The sequence below is a fragment of the Sceloporus occidentalis genome, unplaced genomic scaffold (genome assembly GCF_023333645.1).
Source record: "Sceloporus occidentalis isolate IW3139 unplaced genomic scaffold, rSceOcc1.0.p SCAF_2, whole genome shotgun sequence".
Classification (NCBI taxonomy): Eukaryota; Metazoa; Chordata; class Lepidosauria; order Squamata; family Phrynosomatidae; genus Sceloporus; species Sceloporus occidentalis.
In genome coordinates this window covers 29,919,691-29,946,179 of record NW_028316982.1, presented here as the reverse complement: position 1 = coordinate 29,946,179, position 26,489 = coordinate 29,919,691, and the positions used below count along the sequence as shown (strand labels likewise).

Sequence of the window (26,489 nt, the reverse complement as noted above, 5' to 3'; positions counted from 1 at the left end):
AGCAGGGGTATAAAAACTAGGGATGGGATGTGGGTCACCCCTATTTTTTTAAAGAACACACCCACCATGAAGAGAGGGAAGACAGTAACAGGATCCAGGCTGTCCTCAACACTGGAGCATCCCCTCCCTTCTATGCATCTTCTATGCATCTGGTTATCATATGTGTAATAGGACTCAATTGCTAAAGTTACTGCACTGCTTGTGTTTTCATATTTTGTTCATCTGTTAGATTGAACTGTGGTGCCTTGACACTACATGTAATTACTTAATTTGTGTGGCAAAAAACTTGTGAGAACACATTTGAAGAACCATATTCTCCCTTACCAACCAGCCCATGATCTGAGATCTGCTGGGTAGACCCTTCTCTCTGTCCCACCTCCCTCACAGTGGGACATGTTCTGATGGGATCATTGGAGAGGGCTTTCTCTGTGGCTGCCCCAACTTCCTAGAAAAGTTAAGATTAGCATCCTCCCTACTTTCTTTTCACATGCAAGCCAAGATTTTTCTATTCCGACAGGCGTTTGATGAATAATGATATAAGGCTCATCTTACACAATGAATGGGATATTGCTAATCACTGTGCTGGTGTGTATGTTTTTAAAAATATGTTTTGATTTGTTTTTTAATTGTTGTAAGCCACTTTGAATCCTATCTGGGGGAAAGGTGGATATAAATAAATATAACAACAACAACAACAACATAACATATGACACACTACAAAATAAACAAGACTGTTTTAAGTACTTCCAAATCACCCAATTATGACTAGTGGTTGTTTGTAGACTCTCAGGCAAACCAAAGTAAAAATATAGTGCACTGTATAGTTCAGAGGTCTATCTATCTGATCTTTACAGCCCTCAAAGGAGTAATGGCAACTAGTCAAGCTCCAGAAACTTCCCATTACTGGAGACAGTACATTCTATGCTCTTTGTGTTTCCCATGCATCTTCTGTTACATACTGGCAGAACTTCAAGGCTCAGTGAGCTAACCATTCTGGTGGAACCCATTCTTTCCTCCAGAAGGAAGGTCAAAATGCTGAGCATGTATTTTAGCCTTTGAAGGGACAGCAGGTGTTTCTCACAGCCACTGATCCAGGGTGAAGTAATGGACACAATATAACTGTCTTGCATGAGTACACTCCAAAAGCACCTACGGAATGGTGATGGGGATGGTCAGACTGGGTATGACAGCTGACAAATGTACTGGTAACGAACAACAGATGACATGCAGAAGCTAGAAAACCAGTGAAACAAAATACCAATTATTTATAACAGGTGTCGACAGTCCATGTCATGCATCCCAGAGACCTATCTGTGAAGCACACAGTCTGTCTTATTGGGTCTGTAAAAAAACAGAGCCTCCAAAAATTCCTCTCCCTTCATGTTATGGAAAAAAGTGTGATGAAGTGATGAGCATGAACACTTAGATACTATATGCATCTTCTTGGCAGCTACAACAAATGTATTTGCTTTTTAAAAAGGGGGAAATTATATTTCTGTATTTTAAAAATTTATTACAAGGTGCCTTTCATAACAAGAATCCCAGGGTGGCATACAGTAAAAATAATACAGACTTAGATGAGTGAACACTCAGACCTGAACATCCTAAATGGTTAGCAGATGACTTCACATGTGATAAAACAGACCCTAAATCTTTTTTAATTACTAACCATTAAGAGAAAGTCTGGTTGAAATTTCTATTTTTTCTTTCATAGAATCATAGAATCATAGAGTTGGAAGAGACCACAAGGGCCATCCAGTCCAACCCTCTGCCATACAGGAAATTTACTCATATAAAATGTATGAAATTGATATCATAGTGAAACCAGTATCTGTTGGAAATGTGTATGAACATTTATAAAATAAATTCTATTCAATGAATAAAAGAATGAATGGATTTTTTTTAAAAAAAGTTGTATTGATAAACAACAGATTGATAAATAAGAAATAAATAAAATGATCAAGGTAAAAGTGAAATAAAAATATCACATTTTTTAAAAAAGATGTTACATTTTTTAACAGCATCTGACAACATATTCAAGGAAGCAAATATCAGAGGGAATATTTAGTAAATGTTTCCCCATTTTGCAAACAGGCAGGGTACAGACTGCCAGAAAGAGGTGGCTGGCAGCCGCCTCTCTTTTTCGCGAAGCCGTGCCGCAGCAACCAAATTGCGCAATGAGGTTGCGCGAAAAAAGGAGCGCTGAAAAGCAGCTCCTTTTGCGCCATCGCAAACTGCTGGCAGTGGAGTGAGCATGTTGCTGCTGCATGGTTCAATGTTCCCCATTTTGGCTTCTAGCAGCTTTTGGTAGAATTGGATTTTCCCATGATGAATGGAACGTTCTTGTCTAGATTAAATTAAAAGAAGGAAGGATACATGCTGTTTTGGTATTCTTACCTTTTGTTCTGCCTTCAAAAACTGAGCAAATTCTTCAACAGTGAGGTGGTCTTTTTTATCACTGTAGCTCAACAGCAGCAAGTAGAGATCACGCCTTAACGACATCATCTTGTAAAACACAGAGAACTCTTCAAAAGTTAACGTTCCCTGGTTCTCATCTGTGTCAGCCTCCTGCAAAGCAAGAAGACCAGAATAAGCACTGTGGGTAGATATGACTGAAGTAACCTGACAGAACAGTCACAATAGAATACAGTATTCATGAACATCTAAGGGCTCAGTTTAGACACAATACCAAGACATTGCTTAGGAACTCAAACCGTAATCCCTTGAGCTTCCAAACACATAATAGGGAGATCATACCTGATTTCTAATTGATTGCTTTTGTTTTCTATTTTTTGCCACCCAATTTCATAGGTTTATGCCCATTAGTTTTTGTGATGAAGCAGTTTTTGGATATAGAGTGATGACAGAAGGGATGATTTATCAATTCTGACATTACACAAAACCATCATTAAATTTGGTTTGACAAGATATCATGTTTCATCCAATGCTTCAAAGCAAAACACAGTCCAAAGCCTTTCCAGTTATATCTTAGGCAAGTATCCCTTCAGCAGGAAGGAAAGCAGTTTCAATCTAGATGTAGTGTTTGGTGATGGCGGCATCTGCTATTAGAGCTATGCAATACTGGTGCCTAAACACTCCTCCAAAGGAAATGAAATCTTCAAGGTTGGATGAAGTATATTTTGTTCTTCTCAAAATTGTTGTGGTCCATCAGATACTCAGTACTTACTCTGGTCCCTAAAACTGCAGTCATAGGACTAAAGTCAACCAAGGTCAGGCCAAGCCATGGTTGAGCTTTATATGCCATCTGGCTCAACGTTTTCTATTTGACTTGACATTCATGCATTTAAATGGGAATATACAGTGTGGGTTTTACAAGCAGCCTTCATGGGCAAAATCAGCATATCAAAGGTGGAGGATGTATGATCCTCCAGATGCCCATTAGTCCTATTACAGTCAACAGTAAAGGAATGGTAGTGTTACAGTCCAGCAACATCTGAAGAGTGCTACATTTGCATTACTGAACAGACATCAGGACAATGTATTGTGTTGGAACCAGCATCTAACAAACAACATGGTGATAACTTTTTCCAGCCATGATCTTTCATGTATGTAACAAAATGTAACAAATGTAACAAAATTACCCGTTTTGATATGCAGCACAGTCCTAGACACATTTAATCAAAAAATTAGGACCCGTTAAATTATGGCCATGGAGAAAGCAGTCCTATGCCTGTCTTCTCAGACACAGATCTCATTGAGTGCAACAGATCTTATTCACAGGTAAATATGCAAGAGAATGGTCTTAACATATTTAGACCATCACTTTGATCTATCCAAACAGATAAACACTGAAAGCCAAATGCAAAACTTTTGAGCACAGGAAGAATATAGGTGTAAGATGTACTCACAAAATAATGATTACCAGTATTTCTAATCTACAGTGCACTTCTCTGTCTGACTACTCAGAGGTAAGCCCCTTCAATACGGATAGGATTGCAGCCTTATCTTGTTCTTTATGATAAACTAGCACAATACTGGAAGGGAATGGGGAACCCAGCCACAAAAACTTCACTTTGTTTTCTGAATGTTATTTAAAACATGACAACAATAGAGGAATTCCATATCAGGGGGAGTGGGGTGTTTCAAACTAACTCCACTCTTGCTTGTTGTTTGAGTCTTTCCTCAGGGAAGAAAGGAAGGCTTACTGTACGTTATTACAGCTTTTTTAAAAAGCCAACAACTTTTGAGCATCTGCTTAAGAGGATTTGCTTGGGATTTACAGAATGTTTCACAGCAGTTTTTGCAAAATACATTCTCTTAGAGTCCTTAAATCCCAAATGTAAAAAAGCAAAGGTGTCTACTTTCCTTATAAAGTTTTAGGCAGATGGTTATAAAGGCATTCAAGTAAAATAAAATGGTTTGATACTATGCTTCCAGAAACAAGAGTTTTTACTGTCCCCAGAAAAGGTGCAAGGTTTATAAAATTAATTTTGGATTTTAAACCACCAATTTCTACAGGATATAGAATTTCTACATGCATGTCTAACATCCTACATTTGCTCTGGTAGTCTAGATGTGCACAAAACTATAGCAGTCAAGCAGGACGAGAGAAAGGGCATTAATTGTGTGATACTCTATTGATCTTGAAATCTAAGCAGGATCAGTTCTGGTTAGTACTTGGATAGAAGACTGCCACTGAACACCTGATGCTGTAGGCTATACTTTAGAAGAAAGTGTATTGTAGTTTATATTTCCTCTGAAATATAATCTACACTACAGTACATGGTGTTTGTTTCCTATCCAAGTACTAACCAAGGCTGATCCTGATTGGCTTCCAAGATCATTACATTATATTTCATTTATTACAGCAAATAGCCAGCATAGTAAAAAAAATATACAAATATTACAAGACAGTTGACTGGGTATAATATATATATTTTAAAACCACTTCATCCATCATAAGAGGAGGCTTCCAAGATCAGACAGGATCTGGTGCCTTTATGGCATCTAGGCTCCTACAAAGTAGGTAACAGAAAGGAGGACAGCAAATTTGAGCTTCATACCTTCTATAACTACTTGCCATACTTCTGGGGAATTTTGGAGCACTGGTGCAGCCCTCACACCAGTAGAGGCAGCCTCCTTTCAGGCCATGAAGACTGACAGAAATCTTTGTGTGGACATGTTGTAATAAGAGTAGACAATCTAGCCCTCTCTCAATGTGTTGGACTGCAGTTTCCATAATCCACAACTGGCTAGTTTGGCTTTCTGGGGTGATAGTCAAAAACATCTGGAGGGAACCATTTTACCTAAACTCTAGCAATGCTGGTAAGAAACCAACTTGGTGTACATTTGCATAGCCAACTTGATTGGCACACTTGTAAAAGTTGTTCCTCTATTCTCCATGATAAACAGGCAGTTGAAAATGCAGTATAATCCTGATGCATCCCGTTTAAGTTGGGTCTAAAATAAACTTCTAGCTGCAATAAAAACACATGGCACAAAACTGCTGTTAAACACAAATAAGCCTGCAAAAGGAACTGGATCCAACAGATTAATCACTAGCCTTGTTGCAAAGCATATTAAGACCTCAGTGTCCAGTCTGCAATTAATTAAATGTGATATAATTCCTCATGGGAGGGCTAATGTTAGATGTCACAAATCCGGCCACAGCCTAATGCTGACATAACATGACATGCATGGCCTCTCCTCATTCCCTTTTCTCCTATGAACAATTTATTACACTGAACTGTCTGCCCATTAATCTTCATTGATAAACTCGGAATTCTTTTTTGAGAGACTAATAGTCAGCCTAAAACAGAAGGGGGGGAAAACAGATGCTCACCTGAAACATTTGTCTTACTTTTCTGCGGGGCAGATTGACATTCAATTTATGCATCAACTGATGGATTTCTTCAATATTTAGCAAGCCATCTCCATTCTTGTCTGCTTCCTCAAATGTTTGCTTCACCCAAGTGCAAATAAATTAAGGAAATAATAAACTGTTTATATTAAAATATTCTCACATTGCTTTTAAATTATTGTAAGGGGGGGACACAAAGGTAAAGAGTCATGTCATATAAAAATCAAGGCGAAGTTAACAATCAACCAGAACAAGAAGAAATAGTTCAAGTGATAGTGTACAAATTGCAAGTGATAGTGTACTCAGTCTTCCCCCACCTGGTACCCTTCAAATGTGTATAATGTGTGTATGTAATTACAAAGTTAGAGACAAATTAAGAGTGACACTTTTCACTTCATGTCTCATTTCTCTTCTGTAGCTTTATTTCCTGTCACAAATAGTCAACATGGCTTGGTGAAAATTAGAATGGGGAAAAGTAGGCAGCTCAGAATGGGAAAGGGGCTTTAATCCTTTGCCTCCACTACAGTCCTGAGTAGCATCTTCCTCCCTCCCTCTCCCTCTTACACTCACAGCAGCAGCTGCTGTTTGCCAAAAGAGGAGACTCCAACAATAAGCAGAATAGTCCAGCTACAAACAACAAGCACTGATTGGCAGGGAGCAAAATGCCAACCACGGCCATGCAGGGGGAGATACATGAAAGGCTTCCCTAATCCACACCATGCCACATTCTCATTCCAATTCTGTCTAGTTCCCAACTATTTACCTTTTTAAAAAAAACAGTTATGTGGAGCAAACAGTGGCTGAGATCGTGCATTAGAGGGAACAACTCCTAACTTTATGATGATGTAGCTATATCTCTGAGACCCTAGGAAACAATGATCAGCCCTGATTTTTACTTGGATGGGGGACAGCCAATGAATCCCAGGTGCTATAGGGCTGTATTTCAGAGGAAGAAATTGGGAAAACCACCTCTGAGTGTTGTTGTGAGCCTTCATGTTGTTTCTGACTTATGGTGGCCCTAAGGTGAACTTATGATGGGGTTTTCTTGGCAAGATTTGTTCAGAAGTAGTTTGCATCGTCTTCCCTGAAGCTGAGAGCATGTGACTTCCCACGACCATCCAGTGGTTTCCATGGCTGAGTGGCGAATTGAACTCTGGCCTCCAGAGTTACAGTGCAACACTCAGATCACAAAACCAGATCCATCTGATCTTGGAAGCTAAGCAAGATAGGCCCTGATTTGATTGATAATTGGATGGGAGACCACTAATGAATCCCAGGTGCTATAAGGCTGTGTTTCAGAGGGTGGAACTGGAAAAACCACCTCTGAGTATTCCTTACCTAAGAAAACCCCATGACATTCATCGAGTCACCATGCTGGCAGGTAACTGGAAAGTACACACAAACAACTACATTTCTGACATAACACAGATCTCCTTATATAAATCAGCATGTGTTTAAGATCTTCAGGGAAGGACTTTTTCTCTGCCCCTCCATCTTTGCAGGAGTGGTTGGTGAGGTTGGCTCCCTCCCTGCTCTCTTTCCATTGGTAGATGAAGACATTTTTATTTAAGGAGGCATTTGGTAACGACAGATAGTTTCTAATGGGAAGACGGTGTGGTAATTTTATAATTCATTTAGTCCAACCCCTTGCCATGCAGGAACTCACAATCAAAACACCCCCAGAAGCTGGCCATTCAGCCTCTGTTTAAAAACCTCCAAAGAAGGACACTCTACCACACTCCGAGGGAGTATGTTCCACTGTTGAACACCTCTTAATGTCAGGAAGTTCTTCCTAATACTGAAGTGGAATATCTTTTCCTGTAAGATGTCTTTGACTCCTCTACGCAGAATACAAATGTTGTGCCATGGTGCAATTCAATTCTGATCATAAATCAATTTACAATGATGTAACTACCTAACAGGATTCTAGCCAATGTGTCTAACATCATGACTTTAGAACTATAGAGCTTGTCAACTCCCTCTCCCTCCATTCTTGGTCAACTATTCAGTCACTTCATACCTTTCCCCTGGTGGCTCCCTACTTCTTCTGACGCCAAGCATTTTCCCACCTTTACACCCAGGCAGATGTATCCTCATTACATAGGAACCTCTATCCCCTGGTGGCTTCCATCATGTTCTTACTCCAGCTGGAGCTGTTACAGGGGTCATTTCACCCTGCAGTCTTTCCATCTGCCAGAACTGATAATGCAGACAAGGCTTGAAGGAACGTTTCAGCACAACTGAATGCACAGTAGCAACGTGCAGCTTCTCCAAAAAGTCAGGGATAAATATAGAAAGTGCACAAAGAATTTATAGAGCTTGTAATGTGCCACAAAAGGCTGGCGAGTATTTCTCTGTCTTCTGATGATCTAAGATGAGGTCTGGAGATAGGAACTCTTAGGTGCAAGACAAAAAATATACTTTTTTATTTCAGCCTGGCAATGCGAGGGGCTAACCCATTGGGGTCATGACTTTTTAAGCTCACTGGGAGAAGAAGATGCTTGATCCCAAAGTATTAAACTAATTTGAAATGAAGTAATTCTTTACATGAGTGGGGCTTTCCCCTCCTAAACTTATTTCCAGCTTTCTTCTTCCCCTTATCTGGGCTCAATCTTATTTAATCTTTTCATTTCATTTCTAAAAAAAAAATCCCAAAGCAGTTTATGATAAAAAAAAATTACAACACAACAATGATGAAATAAAAGAACAAACAAAATTTCATTAAAAACCTTTGGTAACTTATGATATCACCTGGTTCGCATGGTAATACCTCACTACATAACAAGTTTATATTTCCGTTTTTTATCCTCTCTCTACCCATACAAATAATATTTGCAGTCCAGCTAACAAAGTCCTGGCTTCAACATTTCTTCTCTTTTTAAGAGCCACTAATACTATATAAACGCACCCACATTTAGTTGCAACCCAGACATCCTTGTGAAACCTGAAAAGTTCTCAACTTTTGAGAAAAATCCAAAATGCTCTCTAATGGCAAAGTAAAATGGAGCAGAGGACAGAATAGGGGAATTTCAACACAAAATAAGTAAAGGAATACCTTGTTAATCTAAATGAATTTAAGTCTCCAGGACCAGATGAACTACATCCAAGGGTATTAAAAGAACTGGCAAATATAATATCGGAACCATTGGCAATAATCTTTGAGAACTCCTGGAGAACAGGAGAAGTCCCAGCAGACTAGAGATGGGCAAATCTTCAAGTGTCTTGGGAAAGTTTTAATTCAAAAGCAGTGGCATTTTTAAAATTCAACTAGAGGAAAAATCTGGGGCAGACTTGATGCTTCAGGTCATACCAGATTGTGAGTGAGGACATAACTACTCAAAAGGATATTGATCGTGTGTTCTCTGCCTTTTCACAAGAGAGTCTTCATCACTTATCCCAGCCATCAGGTATTTCAGCCCAGTGATCCAGGTACGAGCTTCTTCTGGATTAGAAGTTATCAAATCCAGTGACTCCATATGGTTGCCATGGTAAATGGTGAAGCAGCAGCTGGGATCAAAGTTACCTTCTGCATGGCGATAGAATATTTCTGATTGTCTGCCTTCAGTGACTTTGTAGATAGAATCAATTACAACTGTAGAAGAAATAGGTGGGAAAGGAACAAGGGGAAAAAAGGAGGGCTGTTGGATGTTTTATGTCCTGATGTTGTTGGATGCTTTATGTCCCGATGTATCAAACACCAAAGAGTTACACCCAAAATGGAAGAGAAGCTGTTGTATTAGCTCTTGGAGAGCTACAAAGACAATTAATTATCAGATACAGTTATAATTTACCAAATTTTAAAACAAAGCAAGCCATATGTAGTACATTGTGTGTCCCAAAAGTAACAAAGATACTTTCAATTATGAAAGGATGCTACTGTTAATGCTAATAGCTGTATGAGACTCACCAACCCCTGCAATGTGGCCTTGAAGTCTTTCCAAACTCTGCAAAACTCTCAGGAGCCATTTTTTTTTTTTTTTTTTGGGGGGGGGGAATAGCTAAAAATCAGCAACCTCCACCCCACCCCCCAAAAAACCTGAAAGTAACATGGTGATGGTTCCCATCATGTTGGATATGCCAAGGTAGCCTGTTGGGGGGGTTAATGGAGCAAAAATGGCCATGGTTGTCCATATCTGTCTTAGAAGAAACTTACTTTTTGCCTTTTCACTTTTCCTGGATGGCCTCCATCTGATGCAGGTCCTGTGCTCATCAAGGTAAAACAGACGCACCAGACCTTTGGCTCCATGCTTTAGTTTAACCATTTGAGTCCCAGACTGCATTACACTCATACATCTTTCAACTGAAAAACAAGAGGGAATTGGTTACGGCAAATTTAACTAAAACAACTATTTTGCTCTGCTAATTTCTGGATCAGTACTTATTTACAAAATAATTGTTATATAATTCTTATATCTTTACTCCTTTTAACTTTAAACTTATGTAGAAGACAATTCGGCAGCTCAACTTTTTAAAGTGCAACATTAGAAATACATTTGTTATTTGGGGAATTATGAATAGCATATGAAGAACTGTTTTGTTGAACAAAACAAGAAAAACTGCTTGTCCAAAGAGAGAATTGTATAATTTTTCAGAACAGCTAGGAACTAAATTGCATATATCTATGATCTGTCAATTCAAGGGTTTATGGTTCTTTCACAGACTTGCAGCTTTAAAATAGCTGGTTTAATCTCAAGGAAGCTCAGATACTTTTCAGTTCTAATATCTAATAATATCATCATATGGTAATTTAATAAAATACGTTTGGATATTTTTTCCCCACTAATTGTAAACTCTGAACGTATTTGTAGCTTAGTAATAAAAGGAATGATAAGATCTGACTCAGTTTTAAAACCTTAAATATCAATATTATACATGTATCCTTTGAAAATAAATATCATTGAACTCAGTAGGGTTTACTTCTAGATAAGCGGGTATAGCATTGTAATTGGAAAGCCCCTAATCTCCCCCATTCCTCTTTCCTTCTAGGCCTGCTTCATACAGGAACTGTGGCTTCTGCATAATGTAAAGCTTGGTCTGTAACTTCCACAGGGCTTGTTTCCATTCTTCTAGTCAACAAACTTTCTCCAGAAAACCAGTGCAGGGTTGTGGTTTGAATGTTGGATTAGGACTCCAGGATACCAGGGTTCAAATCCGTGCAAAGTCATGGAAACCCACTAGGTGATCTTAGACAAGAAATCTCCCAGCCTCAGAAGGCAATGGAAAGCTCACTCTGAACACATTTTTTGAAGAAAACCCTGTGTTTTCTTGGGGGGGGGGGGGGATATAGATGTTAACACTAAGAAATTTTATTATAATAAAGTTTTATATAAATACATTTATTTTATATGAACTTTATTATAACAACACATTTATTGTACTATTAAGATATATATTTCTTCCCAGAAACCCACTCATGTAAGTATTATAAAAGATTAATTTTATATTTTATTATAATAAAATTTAATATTAAGCCTTTCCCAGGTTATCTGCCATTCCTTACTGAAACTTTTGCCATCTTGACTGAACTCTGATATTGCTTGTCCAGAAACATCCCAATTTTCATTTGGGAAATACTGGAGGATATAATTTTGGACCACAGTGTTGGATGCATCTACACCATACATAGGAACAACTGTGTATGGTGTAGAAGCATCCAACACAGGAACAACTGTGTATGGTATAGATGCATCCAACACAGGAACAACTGTATATGGTGTAGATGCATCCAGCTCTAACACAATAGACTGTCTCACAAACAAATCTTTATACTACTCCACATATGGATAACTTCCATGTTTTTGGTTAGCTGACTGCTTGAGGGTCTCATGCCCACAGGTATGAAACCTTCAAGCTTAACTAACATACAGTTTCTGTCGTTTTGAATGGGTAAAGCCTTGAGACCTTTCCCATTGTACAATTACAGTGCTAGAGTACAGTGGGATACTGTAGCACCTTTGAGACTAACTGAAAGAAAGAAGCTGGATGCATGAGCTTTCACACATGTAGGAAGTAGACTGGCATCTACAAAAGCTCATGCCAGTAGCAGTGCTACGAGATCTTTTGCACTCTGATTCCCCAGACTAACATGGCTATGCTTTTGAATGTTAGCTGCCACTGCAACCTTCTCGGATCTGCAGTTTGCTGAGGGTTATTCAGAATACTCAACAAGAGAACTCTTGCACCTCACCAAACTTCAAACCCCAGGATTCCACAGGATGTTACCAAGGAGTAGCATCACAGTGCTGTAACTGTGCAGTGTGAAATAGCTCCTTGGCTTTGAAAGCATTTCACTCATTCCAAAACAGAAAATATTTCATCTGAGAATTTCCCCCCATATATTCTTTTATCTTCCAGTTTTTCCACAGGAAGCTTTTCTAGTAGAAAACCTGAACATTTCTCCATAGGACAAAATGTGGAAAAACACTATTCCCTCCCCACATCTTCCCCCTGCCCCCAGCCAGGCCTTCACATCACTACTGTAGACATATGGTTATTGGATCACAGATATTAATCACAGCTGCTTTTGACACAGAGATCAGGGAAGGAGGAATACATACTGAGACACAACACTAAAGCTGCTATACTGTATATACTGAGGACAACATGAACACAGATGTAGATAGGGAGCAATCTACCCAAACAATACTTCAGTATCTCTGTAGTCTGTTTCCATCTTGCCTACCAATCATTGCCTTACATTCCACTGGTAATCAGCCTAAAGTGCTTAAGATATATTGATCAGTAACTTAGTCCAGGATCAAATATTCCCCACCCTCATACTGCAATCTATAGGGCTTAATATAGATGTTTCTAGTTCATAAGAGACAGCCAGCATGGTATAGTTGTTTGAGTGTTAAAGTATGACTCTGGAGACTAGCATCGAAATTCCAGCTCCACCATGAAACCCACTGGGTGGCCTTGGGCAAGTCACACACTCTCAGGATGGCAATGGCAAACCGTCTCTAAAGAAACCTGCCAAGAAAATTCCATGATAGGTTCACCTAAGGGTCACCATAAATCAGAAATGACTTGAAGGTACACAACAACAAAACGTTCGTAAGAGCTGTAGAGTCTATGACTTCAAACCAAAGTTCTATATGTTAGGAAACCTCATAGTTTTAGACTAAAGATGCATACACATATAATGCCTATTCTTTCACATGTAGGTCTAAAACCTGCAAGAGGTTTCCTCAGATATGACAGATGTTACATGGCTGCTAGATTTTCATCACCTCTATATACTCTGGTTTCTCTTCAGATCGTATCACCTCTATAGCAGATCTCTGTTTCTAAATAAAGAGAGAAAGAATGAATGCCCAGAGAGACTGTGATGTAGGTCATGCAAACCAAGACTAAAATGCAGCATTTGAAGGAAAGTTATTTTAATGGAGAAATCCTGAATGGAAACAGCTGAAAAAACAAAGAAGCCCTATCACTGCTGCTTCATGGCAGCTTTGAAGAAAAAGATGTCCTCTTCCTCTATCATTCTATATGCTCTGGCTGTTTTGCTCTGAGGAAGCATATACAGTCAGCCCTCCTTATCCACAGATTTTTTTTATCCACAGATTCAAGCATCCACAGCTTGAAAGTATTCCAAAAAAGTATAAATTCCAAAAAGCAAAGCTTGATTTTGCTATCTGATATAAGGGACACAATTTTGCTATGCCATTATATTTAATGGGACCTGAGCATCTGTGGATTTTGTTATACACGGTGGGTCCTGGAACCAAACCCCAGTGAATAACAAGGTCCCACTGTATAGCCATTAAATTCCAGGATTTCTATCTGTGGAAGGGGTAAAAAGAGAGAGGTCCAGAAGTGTTGCTATAATACAATGGGCCCTTGGTATCTGCTGGGGGTTGGTTCCACGAACAACCCCCTGTGGATACCAAGATCCACAGATGCTCAAGTCCCATTTATATACAATGGTACAGGGAAATGTCCCTTATATGTAATGGGGAAATCAAGGTTTGCTTTTTGGAACATATATATAAAATATAGTCAAGCCATGGACGATTATATTCATGGATAAAGAATCCATGAATACTGAGAGCCAACTGTACAGAGAAAAGCATCTTTGAGGAGATTTTAACTTCTCAAGCTGACTCAGCCACATCTGGGTACTTGAACTTGTGCCCCGTCATATTAATGAAATTACTTGCTAACTAGGGTAGATCAGCTCAATAAGGACAATTTCAGAAAGAAAATATTTTAAGTTCAACAGTCATTTATTCAAACAAGTCATAGGATAACAGCTAAAGTAGAAGATCTGCCTTATACAGCATTCTATTCCTAAAATGGTTTGAAATATATGTGGAGTAGCCCAGAAACAGGGCATGAGCATCATACTACCTTCCCACTTGTGTTCTCCAGTACTTCACTAGTGGAGGTAACATAAAGACATCATGACAAGTAGCCATTTATAACCTTATTTGCAACTGTCAACTTTTATCTGATTACATACAAGAATCACAACACAGAGAAAGAGTAGTATTGCTTCACTGGTCCATACAGCTGATTACTTATGCCAAATATAAGGGCACTGTGGTAGATCCAGCTCTACCATTACGCTCAAGGGAGAACTACAAATTTTTTTTTGGCAACTGTCACCCTCTATGGACCTCATAGGGTACATCCACACTGCAGAAATAACCCAGATTGACACCACTTTAGCTGCTATGGCTTCATGCTATGGGATTGTGGAAACTAGTCTTGTGAGATATTTAGCCCTCTCTGTCAGAGAGCTCTGGTGCCACAACAAACTACAATCCCTAGAATTCCAATGAACTGAGCCATGATAGTTAAAGTGGTATCAACCTGAATTATTTCTGCAGTGCAGTTGCAGCCATAGATAACCAAAACGAACAAATCAAAATCAGAAGTAGTGGAAATGGACATTTGTTCTTGAGAAATAAGGTGTTTTTTTATGTTAAGCAAACAAACAACAACAAAAATTGTACCTGAGGGCAAGGAACTGTCAAATTAACAATCTGTAACATGCTCTGACAGCCTTTGTGGCTGAGAAGCAGGGTCTGAATAAATATATTGTTGTTCCTGGAGGCTTCTAGGAGAGGCAAATTTCTCTCTATTTCTTTTTATTTTTTGGTCAGAAAAGGGGTAGCCTGGACAGTTTATAGAAGGGCCAAGGACCTCAAAAACTCTATTTACCCATGCCTGCATTAGACAGAGTGAGACAGCCATGCTAGACAGAGTGAGACAACCATGCAAGACATCTGATTTTGGGTATCATGAGGAAAAATTCTTCATTAATTAATTAATTCCATTAATAAGCAAATGGTTAATACTGAAGTGATATTATAGCATTGTTTCTGTCAGGGAAGGGGTGGGCTCTTCTGGAATTTTTTGCCCCTGATGCCAATGAACTTGGACAGTAAATGGCATTGCACACCTTGACTTAGGTGAGTAGGAGATGCCATTTGTTGTCTTATTTAAGAAACCAAAATGTCTTCATTATTCTCCAAGAAGGGTCCTTATAATGTTAAGATTTTCAAGAGAAAGGGAAATTCCACCAGGTACTTTCCCATGATACAGGTTATCTTTCTACAATACATAGGATCAGAAACAGTCTCTTCACTAACCAGAAAGAAACAAGCACTACACGGGATTTTATAATGAAAATCGCTAACAAAGATCATAACTTCTTTTACTTTTTAAGAATGCAAGGGAAAGATAGCAAAATTTAATCGTATATTCCTTTTTAAATGCCAGACTTAATAATAATAATAATAATAATAATAATAATAATAATAATAAATTGTTTATTTGTTAACCGCTTTTCCTACGATCAAAGCGGTGTACAATATCGTTAAAAACAAACAATAAGAACAATTAAAAATTCACATCTAAAAATACATATTAAAAGAAGTAAATTCAAACAAGATTAAAAACATATTATAACATATAATAAACTATTAAAACCATGAATTACTATATATCAAAGACAATAGGGGAGAGATGGTCTCAGACGGAATTGGGAGGGTAGGCTTGTAGGAAGAGATGAGTCTTTAGAGCCTTCTTAAAGGCTTCCACCGTTCCACTGAGGCGAATCTCTTCCGGTAGGGCATTCCATAGAGAAGGCTTGTACAATCAAACACTTAAAATCGTTTGAGACAGTAAGTAATTCAAAAGAAGAGATATTGAGCATCTACACCTAAAGGATGAAAAAATTATGTAAGGGAACTAAAGATATTTATGCAGATTTTGAATATTTTTAGAAGGGGCGAATCATACGTCAGTACACAACAATAAGGGGGGGGGGTATGAGGATAAGAATTTCATCTATGCTAAATTGTATTTCAGGGAACCAGTACCCTTGGCAAGTTAGCCTATGCTTTTGTTATGTAAGCCTAATGTGAACAAGCAGTTTGAAAAGATGCATTATGAAAGCAACTTGGAGCAATGCTTATTTAAGGTGAATGTGTACCAAGAATACAGTTTTAAGATATACCAGACCTAAATTGATAGGTCTTATAAATTAATAGTTAAATATTTCAGAAAGTAATGGCCAACATTATAATATGTTGTATGCAGTGATGACCAACAACTGTTCTGTTTTGTTTTGTTTTTTGTCACCAAATAAATTTCTCCAGGCAGTTTATTACCAAATAAAAGATGCAAGTGTTTGTCTTTATAAAAATATATGGTCCCTACATGCATGCACACTTCCTGCACACAGATGCCCACTTGCACAAATATACTCTAGTATCATAGTGCATATACTACAATGTAAACACACATACCACATGCATATGCATTCTGCATAGAAGCATGCTGGCCCTATCAAATAATCACCAATACAAATGTTATACACAAAGGAAGCACTAATATATACACAGTGGGCATATTCAAAGATACAATACTGAGATACAATACTGTGTGTGCAAACATCCATCCATCCTCTGAGACTCCTCTCCTGGTTGAAGACCCTCTGAAATAGAAGGGGGTATACGCCATTCCACTGACAAATTTGTTCCATGAACAGTGGAGTAACTGGATACAGTCACACACACAAACTATACCTGTTTCTTGTGTAAAGAGCTGCCTGTGAACAATCTCCCTTGTCTACAACATCCCTCTGAAATGTTTGCATCATTTTGGAAACATGATGGAACTTTGTCAGAATTTCCTGAGAAACCCAAAGCTCTATGTTTGTTCTCCAGTGCCATCACTCTCTGCATGGAAGTTTCTGAGTCTGAGCACCTAGATCTTTATACATGGTGGTTCCTAATAATAAATAAATAATAATAAAAATTTTATTTGTATACCGCCCTTCCAGTGATCAATACTCCATAATCCCCTATATGTGCCCAGTTGGTCTTATGGAGGCAAAGGTATTGAACAATTTCTGATTCCTTATCCCAATTTTCTATATAACTATATACAGAAATACATTTTCATAATAGTAGAAAATGATTGATGATCCTGAAACACTGGCTGAAAATTACACTTTGGGCCCCATATAAAGCTTCTGTCTATAATCTAGTTGTACCTATAATCTTTCCTGGTTAGAGATAAGCAAACGTTAAAGTTTTGAATATCCTGGAAGAGCCTTTCAGTGTGCTCTTTTGTTCTAGGGCAGTATAATTAAAATTGCTGAAACCATGTAACACAATGTTACTTTTTTAAAAACAAAGCTATGACAATAGAAAAGTGACATAGGGTGGCCAGATGTCCCATTCACAAAGGAGGACAAGGCACTGCAAAATGTAGAATATTTGAGGAAAATGTAGGACATAGCCAAATGAAAGCTATACACACTCATATACTGTAAATATAAATTCATGCTCCTTAGTCCTGTTCAAAACAGAGGACATTTGGGAATTCCTTCTGCATAGATGGCTAAAATATCGGATATGTCCAGAAAAAGGAGGCCATCTAGTCACCCTGCTCATACAGCCTCACCACTATTATCACTGCTCATGCACTTTTCCTTTCTAAGAAAGAAATCAGTAAGGCAGTGACTGTATTAAGGCTTATTTGTGAGTAAGCTTCGTTGAACACGGTGGGGCATACTGCAAAAACAGACATTGGACTGCACACCTAGGATATGACTACACAGCTACAATCCTTTAGCCACTTACCTTGAAATCAGTCTTCTTGAACTCAGTGTGACTTATGTCCAAGAAAATGGATGTAAAGTAGCACTGTTCCTAATTCTATTTAGTACAGTACTTGGGAAAGTTCTTTTGAACAGCTACAGAAATGGAACTAACTGTTTAAAAAGGAACCACAAATAAACAACTCTGTCATAACAAGTGTTTGCTTTTTAAATGATATGAATATGAAAACATGCCTTGAACTGATCATAAAAGCATTTCAAATAATCTCTTTTAAATAACCCAGATCTGAGTGAAAAGCAACAGCTGCTGAAATAACTGGTTTGAGGGGGGGAAAGCAAAAGTCCCAGTTTTCCACAATGGCCCCCCATATTTTTTTTGTCCCTATTCAAATCCATATCTCTAAAAGGGATACCAACCCATTTGGCCCAAGCGGCATCCTTGCGAAGTTGCAACGCTTCCCACCACATGGTACATCTCCGATGCCAGAACGGAAGCCATTGGAGCGTGAGGAGTCCAGATGTTGCTCAGAAGCTTTATGACAGGCAGACTGTATTTATTCCACCTGACAAGAGCGATGCTTCCCAGAGCTGAGCAAACTGAAAGCTGCCAGACTGGGACCGTTAAGCTGCAAGTCTGAGTACTATCCCACACATGGCCTTACGCTCTAATCTGGGCTGCAGTGGCAGCAGGCAGTACCACCTTCCATTTGTCATTTATCCCAATGTAAAATAAGGCCTTTAACATTCTGCGATTGCTTGGATACAGACACTTGGTATTAGCGAATCACTCAGATAACCTTAACTGTTACACTGACCTCTCTGCTACCATTTCAAGCGGAAAGCTTGTTTCTAAGCAGTTTATGCAATGCTCGGAATAATGCACAGCTTGCAGCATTTTTTAAGAAGCACATTTTATTAAATGAGCAAAGGATGCATCATAGGAAGCATCATGAATTCCATGAGGCAAGCTGGCCAGCAGGAAATAATACTCAATACATTCACTTCAAACATGCAGTTTCAAACACTGAAATGTGAAAACAAAGTACTTTTAAAAAAATAAACACCATCTGTAATATAATATAGTGCTCTTCAAATGATAAAAACTGTCAGATATTTCTCTTAAATCAAAAAAACAACAGAATTCTAGCTTCAGTTCATAAAGGCAAGAAAGAAGGACACAAATTACGCAAGTAACTGAGGAAAGCTAATAAGAAGCCTTCAGAGCTGGATGCAAAATAAAGACAGTGGTTATTGTATATACTCAAAATGCACTGCAGTGGAATATGTTAAGCATTCAGTCCTTATATACATAACTCTGGATTTGCTATTATCTAATTGTTACTAATATTATTTATTTTATTGGATTTATATCTCAACCTACTAAGCAACAACACTCTTGAGAGAGTTTTTTGTGGGTTTTTAGGGCTATATGGCTGTGTTCTAGAAGAGTTTATTCCTGGCGTTTCGCTGGCATCTGTGGCTGGCATCTTCAGAGAATGCTGGCATGGAAGAGAGTGGGGTATATATATATACTGTGTAACCCTAGGCTGGGAAGAGTGATTTTCATGTTGAGAGACAGTATTTCGCTCTTATGAGACAGTATTTTATAGCCACCTCTCAAAAGGACCACATTCTTTTGACCCCTATCAAATTGATTGAACACATGGAGAAGGGCCCCCAGGGATGACCTCATGGCATGGTGCCAAAGTCAGGCTTAAACCCTGATTGAACTGGACGCAATGAATTGTCCTGGATCTGGTTGGCCATCAAGATACTTGAACACCATTCCTAACAAGAGGACAGGTTCCATTGGCCTATCAAAATCAGTTGATGGGTGGATCTTCTGGAGATGGAAATAGCCTTTGTCATGGCATATGAATTCCTGGAAACATCTATCCAACCACTGTGAGAAAAAGGAAGTTGGATTACAGAGGTCTAAAGTGTGCTCTCAACAAACTGGTTCTTTAGAAATGTGTTGGTCCTGTATGATAGATTCCTGTCTGTTACAGAAAGCCTCTCACCCCTGGTAAATCCTTCATAAAGCCCCAGCGCTATCCAGATTGCCTATTTCACCCTATCTACTGAAGTTGTCCCAGTTTCCAGCAGGAAGACTGCGGAAAGGATGAGCAGAATCAGTTGTCATCACTACCAGAACTTCTCTTTCTATGCATTAAAACACAAAAAAATGCATAGTTGCCAGTGCAAGGGTACACAGTACAGAGATACGAATTATCTTTGGGAAGGACAGCAGTTCTCTCATCTTTTTCTCAGAGATGGTTGGGTAGGGTTTGGTGGTGAAAGCATCAGAAATACAGGGGGATTGAGAGCTGCCAAAGGATGTTAAAGTTGGACAATATATTCAGGCATAGCTGTGTTGGCCAGAGCAAAGTACAATAACACCCAAAATCCACAAAACAATGATAACTTTGTTTGGCCAATCAAAATTGTATTTTGCAATTGCATACAAATGTAGACTTATATAAATGTATTTTGTGCATTTTGGCTGATTGTATAAAGGTATCACTGTTTCGTAGATTTAGGACGTTATTAGGTCTAGGGTTTGATTTTATTTTATTTTTTAACTCCATTGTAATGTGATATATTTTATTGTTGTAACTCACCCGGATTCTTCGTGATTGGGCAGGCTAGAAATAAATTATTATTATTATTATTATTATTATTATTATTATTATTATTATTATTATTATTAAACTTTGACAATGACTCTGCTCTCCCTCCTGCTCTTAAAAATCTAAATAAATATAGTGCTTGCCACTATTATACTGATGCATGAGATTTTCTTGCACCAAAAAGGCATCACTTTTTATGACGGCTAGAAGAAGACATTGCTACTTATTCAAAATCAAATTAGTAGCAACATACCCTAGATGAACAGGCTTGTGTTTAACAGTATGGTTGGCAAAATACAGTAGGCCCTTCCCTTATGCGGGGGATTCATCCCCCCCCCCCAGTAAGGGGGAAATTGTATGCTTAAGCCCCATTGAAAACAATGGGGCATGTGCATGCAGCACACGTGCCATTGTTTTCCTTGCAGCGCGGCTTCAGCGTAAGCAGAAAGCCACATACTGCGCCTGTGTTTGGAGTGGGAACACTGTATACTCCTTATGAGTGTGATGGCAGTAATTGGCCTCAAAATGGTAAATTAAGGGCAAAAGCTTTGCATGATAAAAGTCAATGCTAAAACTAAATACGTGGCACCTTTTAAATGCTAGCAATGGTTTTAAAAGACTGCTTTATAATTTTAAACAAAACATTTCAAAAAGAACCAAAATAAATGTACAGTCAGCACTCTGTATCCACGGATTCTTTATCCATGGATTTGACTATCCTTGGCTTGAAAATATTCAAAAAATATATAAATTCCAAAAAACAAACTTTGATTTTGCTATTTTACAGTATATATGGGACACCATTTCACTATGCTAATGTACTGTATATAACAGGACTTGAGCATCCATGGATTTTGGTACCTATGCAGGTTTCTGGAAGCAAACCCCAGCAGATACCAAACCCCAAGGGCCCACTGTAATTATCTGTTGCCATTTCTTCTTCCAAAGAGCTCAGAGCAATTTAATTATGATTAATTATTATTACCATAAAATTTAAATGAAGCAGTGCTTAGGGTTTTTATATATAGATGCCCAGATATCCTAATGTAAATAACAGCTTGATTGAGACACTGGCTGAATATTTGCAAGAAGCATGTTCATGCATATGACCCAATCACTCCCACTGGAGTAGAGATGGCTATACAAAACAGGATTGGCCTGTGGCATGTTCAGCATGATGGGTGAGCCAGGAATTCTAGCTAATCTCTCTCATGACAAAAGCAGAATGATGTGGAAACATCCAATGAATCCAAAGTATAAGAGAGACAGAAGCTTGGGCTGTATAAAATAAGCATTTTCTTCTCAAATTAGTCCAACATATTTCAGTCCAGAAATATCTGTACATAATTGTTGTTGTTATGTGTCCTGCCTTTCCTCTACCATGGGAGGCATACATACAAAATGAAGCATACATAGGGTTGTCATACCCCAGGTTTAGTCAATTTTATCCACAATCTAGTCATTCTACACCAGGGGTAGGCAACCTTTTTGAGCCGGGGGCCGGGTTGCTGTCCCTCAGACAACTGGGGGCCCGAAGCGGGGGGTGGAGCCTCATGCCAGGGGTGGAGCTTCCACCCTCCAGGGGCGAAGCCACATGCCAGGGGCGGAGCTTCCGTCGAAGCCCCAGAGGAGGAGGAGGAGGGGTGTGCTGACTGATATCATCATCATCACCACTATCATTGTTAAAGCAGACCTTTCAGCAATAAATGCACTGAAAATACACAGAAATGCGCTTTGGAAAGTCACACTGTCTCACCTTCAGAAATAATAAAAATACTGAAATAAAATAAAAAGCAATAATAAAAATACTGAAATAAAATAAAAAGCAGAAATAAAAATACTGAAATAAAATAAAAAGCAGAAATAAAAATAATGAAATAAAATAAAAAGCAATAATAAAAATACTGAAATAAAATAAAAAAGCAAGAATAAAAATACTGAAATACAATAAAAATGCAATAATAAAAATACTGAAATAAAATAAAAAGCAGTAATAAAAATACTGAAATAAAATAAAAAGCAGTAATAAAAATACTGAAATAAAATAAAAAGCAATAATAAAAATAATGAAATAAAATAAAAAGCAGTAATAAAAATAATGAAATAAAATAAAAAAGCAATAATAAAAATAATGAAATAAAATAAAAAAGCAATAATAAAAATAATGAAATAAAAAAACCAAAAATAAGTATTGTATATTTTTAAAAATTAATTTAAAAAACCCAAGGCAGACCTGAAATGACTCACCTTTCCAATTCCTTCTCCTCCGCTTTCTCATCCTCCTCCTCCTCCGCTTTCTCATCCTCTTCCTCTTCCTTACGTTCCTTCCCGGCCTGAGCGGAGCCCGGGCCCCAGGCAGGCCGAGGGGAAAGCCAGCGTCGCTGCTGGCTTCTCCCTCGGCCTGAGAGGAGCCCGGGCCCCAGGCAGGCCGAGAGGGAAGCCAGCGGCAACGCACAGGAGGCACCACCTCCACCTTCGCCTCCTCCGCCCCAGACCTCGCTGCCCTCTGCCTCCTCCGTGCGGCCATGCGTGGTGGAGGAGGAGGATGGCAGCGAGCCCAAGCTGCGGCGGGAGCGGCAATCGGCGGCGGCAATCGGTGGCAGGACTGGGCTGGGGCTGGTCCTGCTGCCTCGGCGGGCTGGATGAGGCCCGCGGGCCGTAGGTTGCCGACGCCTGTTCTACACGATACCTGGTTGAAGTGACATGTCGCCCAGATTCAAAGCTTCCATTTTAAAAAAAGCAAATCTCTATCCTTTGAAGAAGCAGACAAAATATACAGTCAATCTGGTTTGTGAGAAAATGTCTACCTTCCTTTTGATTGTGTTCAAGCCAACTGAAGTCTCACACAGAGTAATAGAGATATACTACAGAGGAGAACATTAGCCAAGACCCACTACCTCTTGATACATGTCTCCAGTATCATAACTCAATTTTACAAATCTACAAAAAGTCCAGCATTTCAAGATAAGTCTGGCTTACAAACACTGCAAATAAAGCACTGGAGCCATTAGAGTGAAAGAAGAGGGATGTAACCAGGCAGGGTAAAATTCAGTGCATGATTACTATGTAAGGGTCCATAAAGTTTTTCTTATTTCGATGCAATCTACAATCATAGAATAAGTGTTGGAATAGTATGTCTTTTTATTAGATGTTTGGAAAATAATCAAGTTCCATTCAGGGATATTAGAATTCTCCTATTACTTGTGGGTAAAAGCCTGAACTGAATAGGCAGAGTGGGTCATCTTGGAGAAAGATTGAAGCAAAAAGCTTCAGGGTATCTTATATATGCTTAAGAACAGTATTTCAGAATGGAAGCATTTGTTAACCTCATAAAGTCAAGAGACCACCTGGAACAGAATAAAATTGCCCAGAACAAAATTTCTGAGTAAGACATACTCATCAAATTCATGGACAAATGAAGGTACATGGTTTGTTTAGCAGCTCTGATTTACAGGAGAAATCAAACCACATGCATCAACACACAAGCTCATTCAGACACACATATAAACATGCATTTGATTTGGGGTTTTTTTAATCTATATGTACCTAGATATCACATATTAGGGAAAATTTATTTTGTTCTTGCATTTGCATATCATACATCTTCCAAGTTGCCTGAGGCATTTCAGTCATACACTGTTCTGAAAAAAAAAAAAGCCATTCCTGGGCCTAATATAACTCAAGGAAAGAGCCAAAAACTATACTGTATACCTGTAGACAGCATGCTGGACCTTTCCCTGTAACAAACAAAACAACTGAATGGATTGGGGGTGGGGCGGGGGAACATTAGCACTCCAAGGTCTGGCAAGGGTGCCCATTAAACCTAGGAAATTTCTTCACTCTGGTCTATGAAAACTTACTTGTTTCATCACAACTATGTGGCTAGATGGATTAAGCCAAGAGATGTCAACTAGCCTAAGGTTACACACTAAATAGCTTAGACAAGATTTAACTCAACACCAACACCATACCATAATGGCTCAAGGGTACATTCTGCATGACTACATCTGATCTTGGGATGCAGTAAAGCATAATTTGTTTGTAAGAAGCATTTATTCTTCAGGAACTGAAGTGTGCATAATATCTTTTTTCAATAAAGTCAAACAAGATGGGCATATACTTGCAGCTTTGCACGTCTCAGTTGCATAACTACATTCAAGAAGGCAAGACAAACTCTACAATTGTTTATAGTATAATTATAACTAGAAATGGAATTTGATTTTACAAGCTGATAAAAAAGTTCTTCCATTAGAAGCCTAATGCATTTCCCCTTTTTAAAATAATCATAATAATAAACATTAAAAATTGCAATCCAAGGGGGGAAAGGAGGTTTACAGTGACTAGCTTTTATGGAATTATTAATATTACAATCATCTGATTGAAGGAAAGATTAGATGAATCATAAAAAGCATTTCCAACAATGAAAGCTTAATTATTAAAGGCAAGATAACTTCTACTTCTAAATTAAATATCTAAACTGATATGAACAACAATCAACCACAACATGCAATAACAACAAAATGTAATCAGAAAATGCAAAGCATTGGTCATCAGCAACACAGATTGCTGAAGAACATTTGTTACAATATGTACATCCCAAATTTCAGATCCTCAATGGAGCACATAAAGTGACTAACAGTGTTAATAAAAGCAGTAACTAATAAAATATTATTATCGCTTCTAAATACTCATAATAAGAAAAGCATGTCTGAACATTTTTACAAAGGTTGTACAACCAATTCAGTTGAATCTCAAATCTTGTCTATAGGCAACTTGAGAACAAGTCAGAGAGTGTCTAAATCAAGTTGGATCAGTGGGAGTGAAGTCAAAATCATTTCAGAACCTACATAGTAAAAGAAATCTAGGTAGTAAAAGAAGAGGATATTTTTCAAAGATGTAGTAATGTTATTCTTGCAGCAGGAAAAAAAAGAGGAAAAAGAAAAAAAGAAATGTGGCAGAACTTTTAAGACTAACTTTTTTTTCTTTAGTTTTTGCATGTGCTTTTGTGGAAACAAAACAACTTCTTCAGGTGCAGTACCAAATAGTGACTAAACTCCAGTTTTCTTTTCCTGCCAATATGTACAGGCACTCAGCATTGCATCCAGAGAAGTGGATTTATAACCATGGAAGCTCATGTGAAAATAATAATAATAAAAAAAACAATTAGTCTTAAAGGTGCTGCAAAAAATAAAATAAAATCCTGCCCCTTCCTTCCCCCTTTTTAATGGAGGCTATTGCGTCCTAAAGGCACCAGATCTTGTCTGATCTTGGAACTATGCAAGGATAGCCCTGGTCAGTATTTGGTTGGGAGACCAGACCATGAAAGAATACCAGGTGTGGTAGGCTATATTTCAGAGGAAGGAACTAGCAGAAAGGGCTCTGACTATTCCTTACCTAAGAAAACTCTATGGGTGATGTGAACAGGTGACTTGAATGCACATATGCACATGTCTACAAACCTTGTGAAAGAATACTATACAGGCTAGGGAATGGGAAAGAGGAGAACTACACTATGCTAATCGTCACTTCTAGATTATGAAGTATATGTGAGATTGGTCTTTTACTAGCTCTCTGTTAGCAGGAGGAAAGGTTTTGAACAATCTTTCCAATGTTGTTTGAGTTTCATAGGACTTTATCACATTGGGACAACTGGAAGTATAAACGGTGATTATTCTGTGAAAAACACACATTCATGATTAAGATTTTCACACAACATCGTGATTAAAGCACCATTATCCTGGAAATGTGCCATGAAAATCGAACAATAGCAATAAAGGTTTTCACACGACGTCACAATGAAAAGCAATTAAAGTGTCACTATCCCGAGAACAACCAGGAAATAAACAGCAACAAATCATTCATGGGAAAATCCCATGAATGATTTGTTGCTACTTATTGCCTGGTTATTCCCAGGATAATGGCTTTTTTATCGTGGTGTGTGTGAAAATGTTAATCACGT

General features: G+C 38.3%; 1 protein-coding gene across 10 annotated transcripts in view; it reads right to left on the bottom strand.

Annotated features, from left to right (window-relative positions):
- The window catches only part of PLCH1 (phospholipase C eta 1), a 155,365-nt gene that overhangs the window by 63,412 nt on the left and 65,464 nt on the right, over nt 1–26,489 (bottom strand). For 5 of the 10 annotated variants that reach the window (XM_089508998.1, XM_089509002.1, XM_089508999.1 and 2 more), the window contains 4 exons: nt 9,975–10,121; nt 9,170–9,413; nt 5,804–5,933; nt 2,398–2,568 (listed from right to left, as the gene is read on the bottom strand). In XM_089508998.1, coding sequence (XP_089365124.1) covers nt 2,398–2,568; nt 5,804–5,933; nt 9,170–9,413; nt 9,975–10,121 — 692 coding nt within the window. Of the gene's footprint in view, nt 1–2,397; nt 2,569–5,803; nt 5,934–9,169; nt 9,414–9,974; nt 10,122–15,770; nt 15,993–17,922; nt 18,029–18,317; nt 18,481–26,489 lie in introns of those variants that run through there. The other 5 variants (XM_089509004.1, XM_089509005.1, XM_089509008.1 and 2 more) reach the window with 5 other exon arrangements.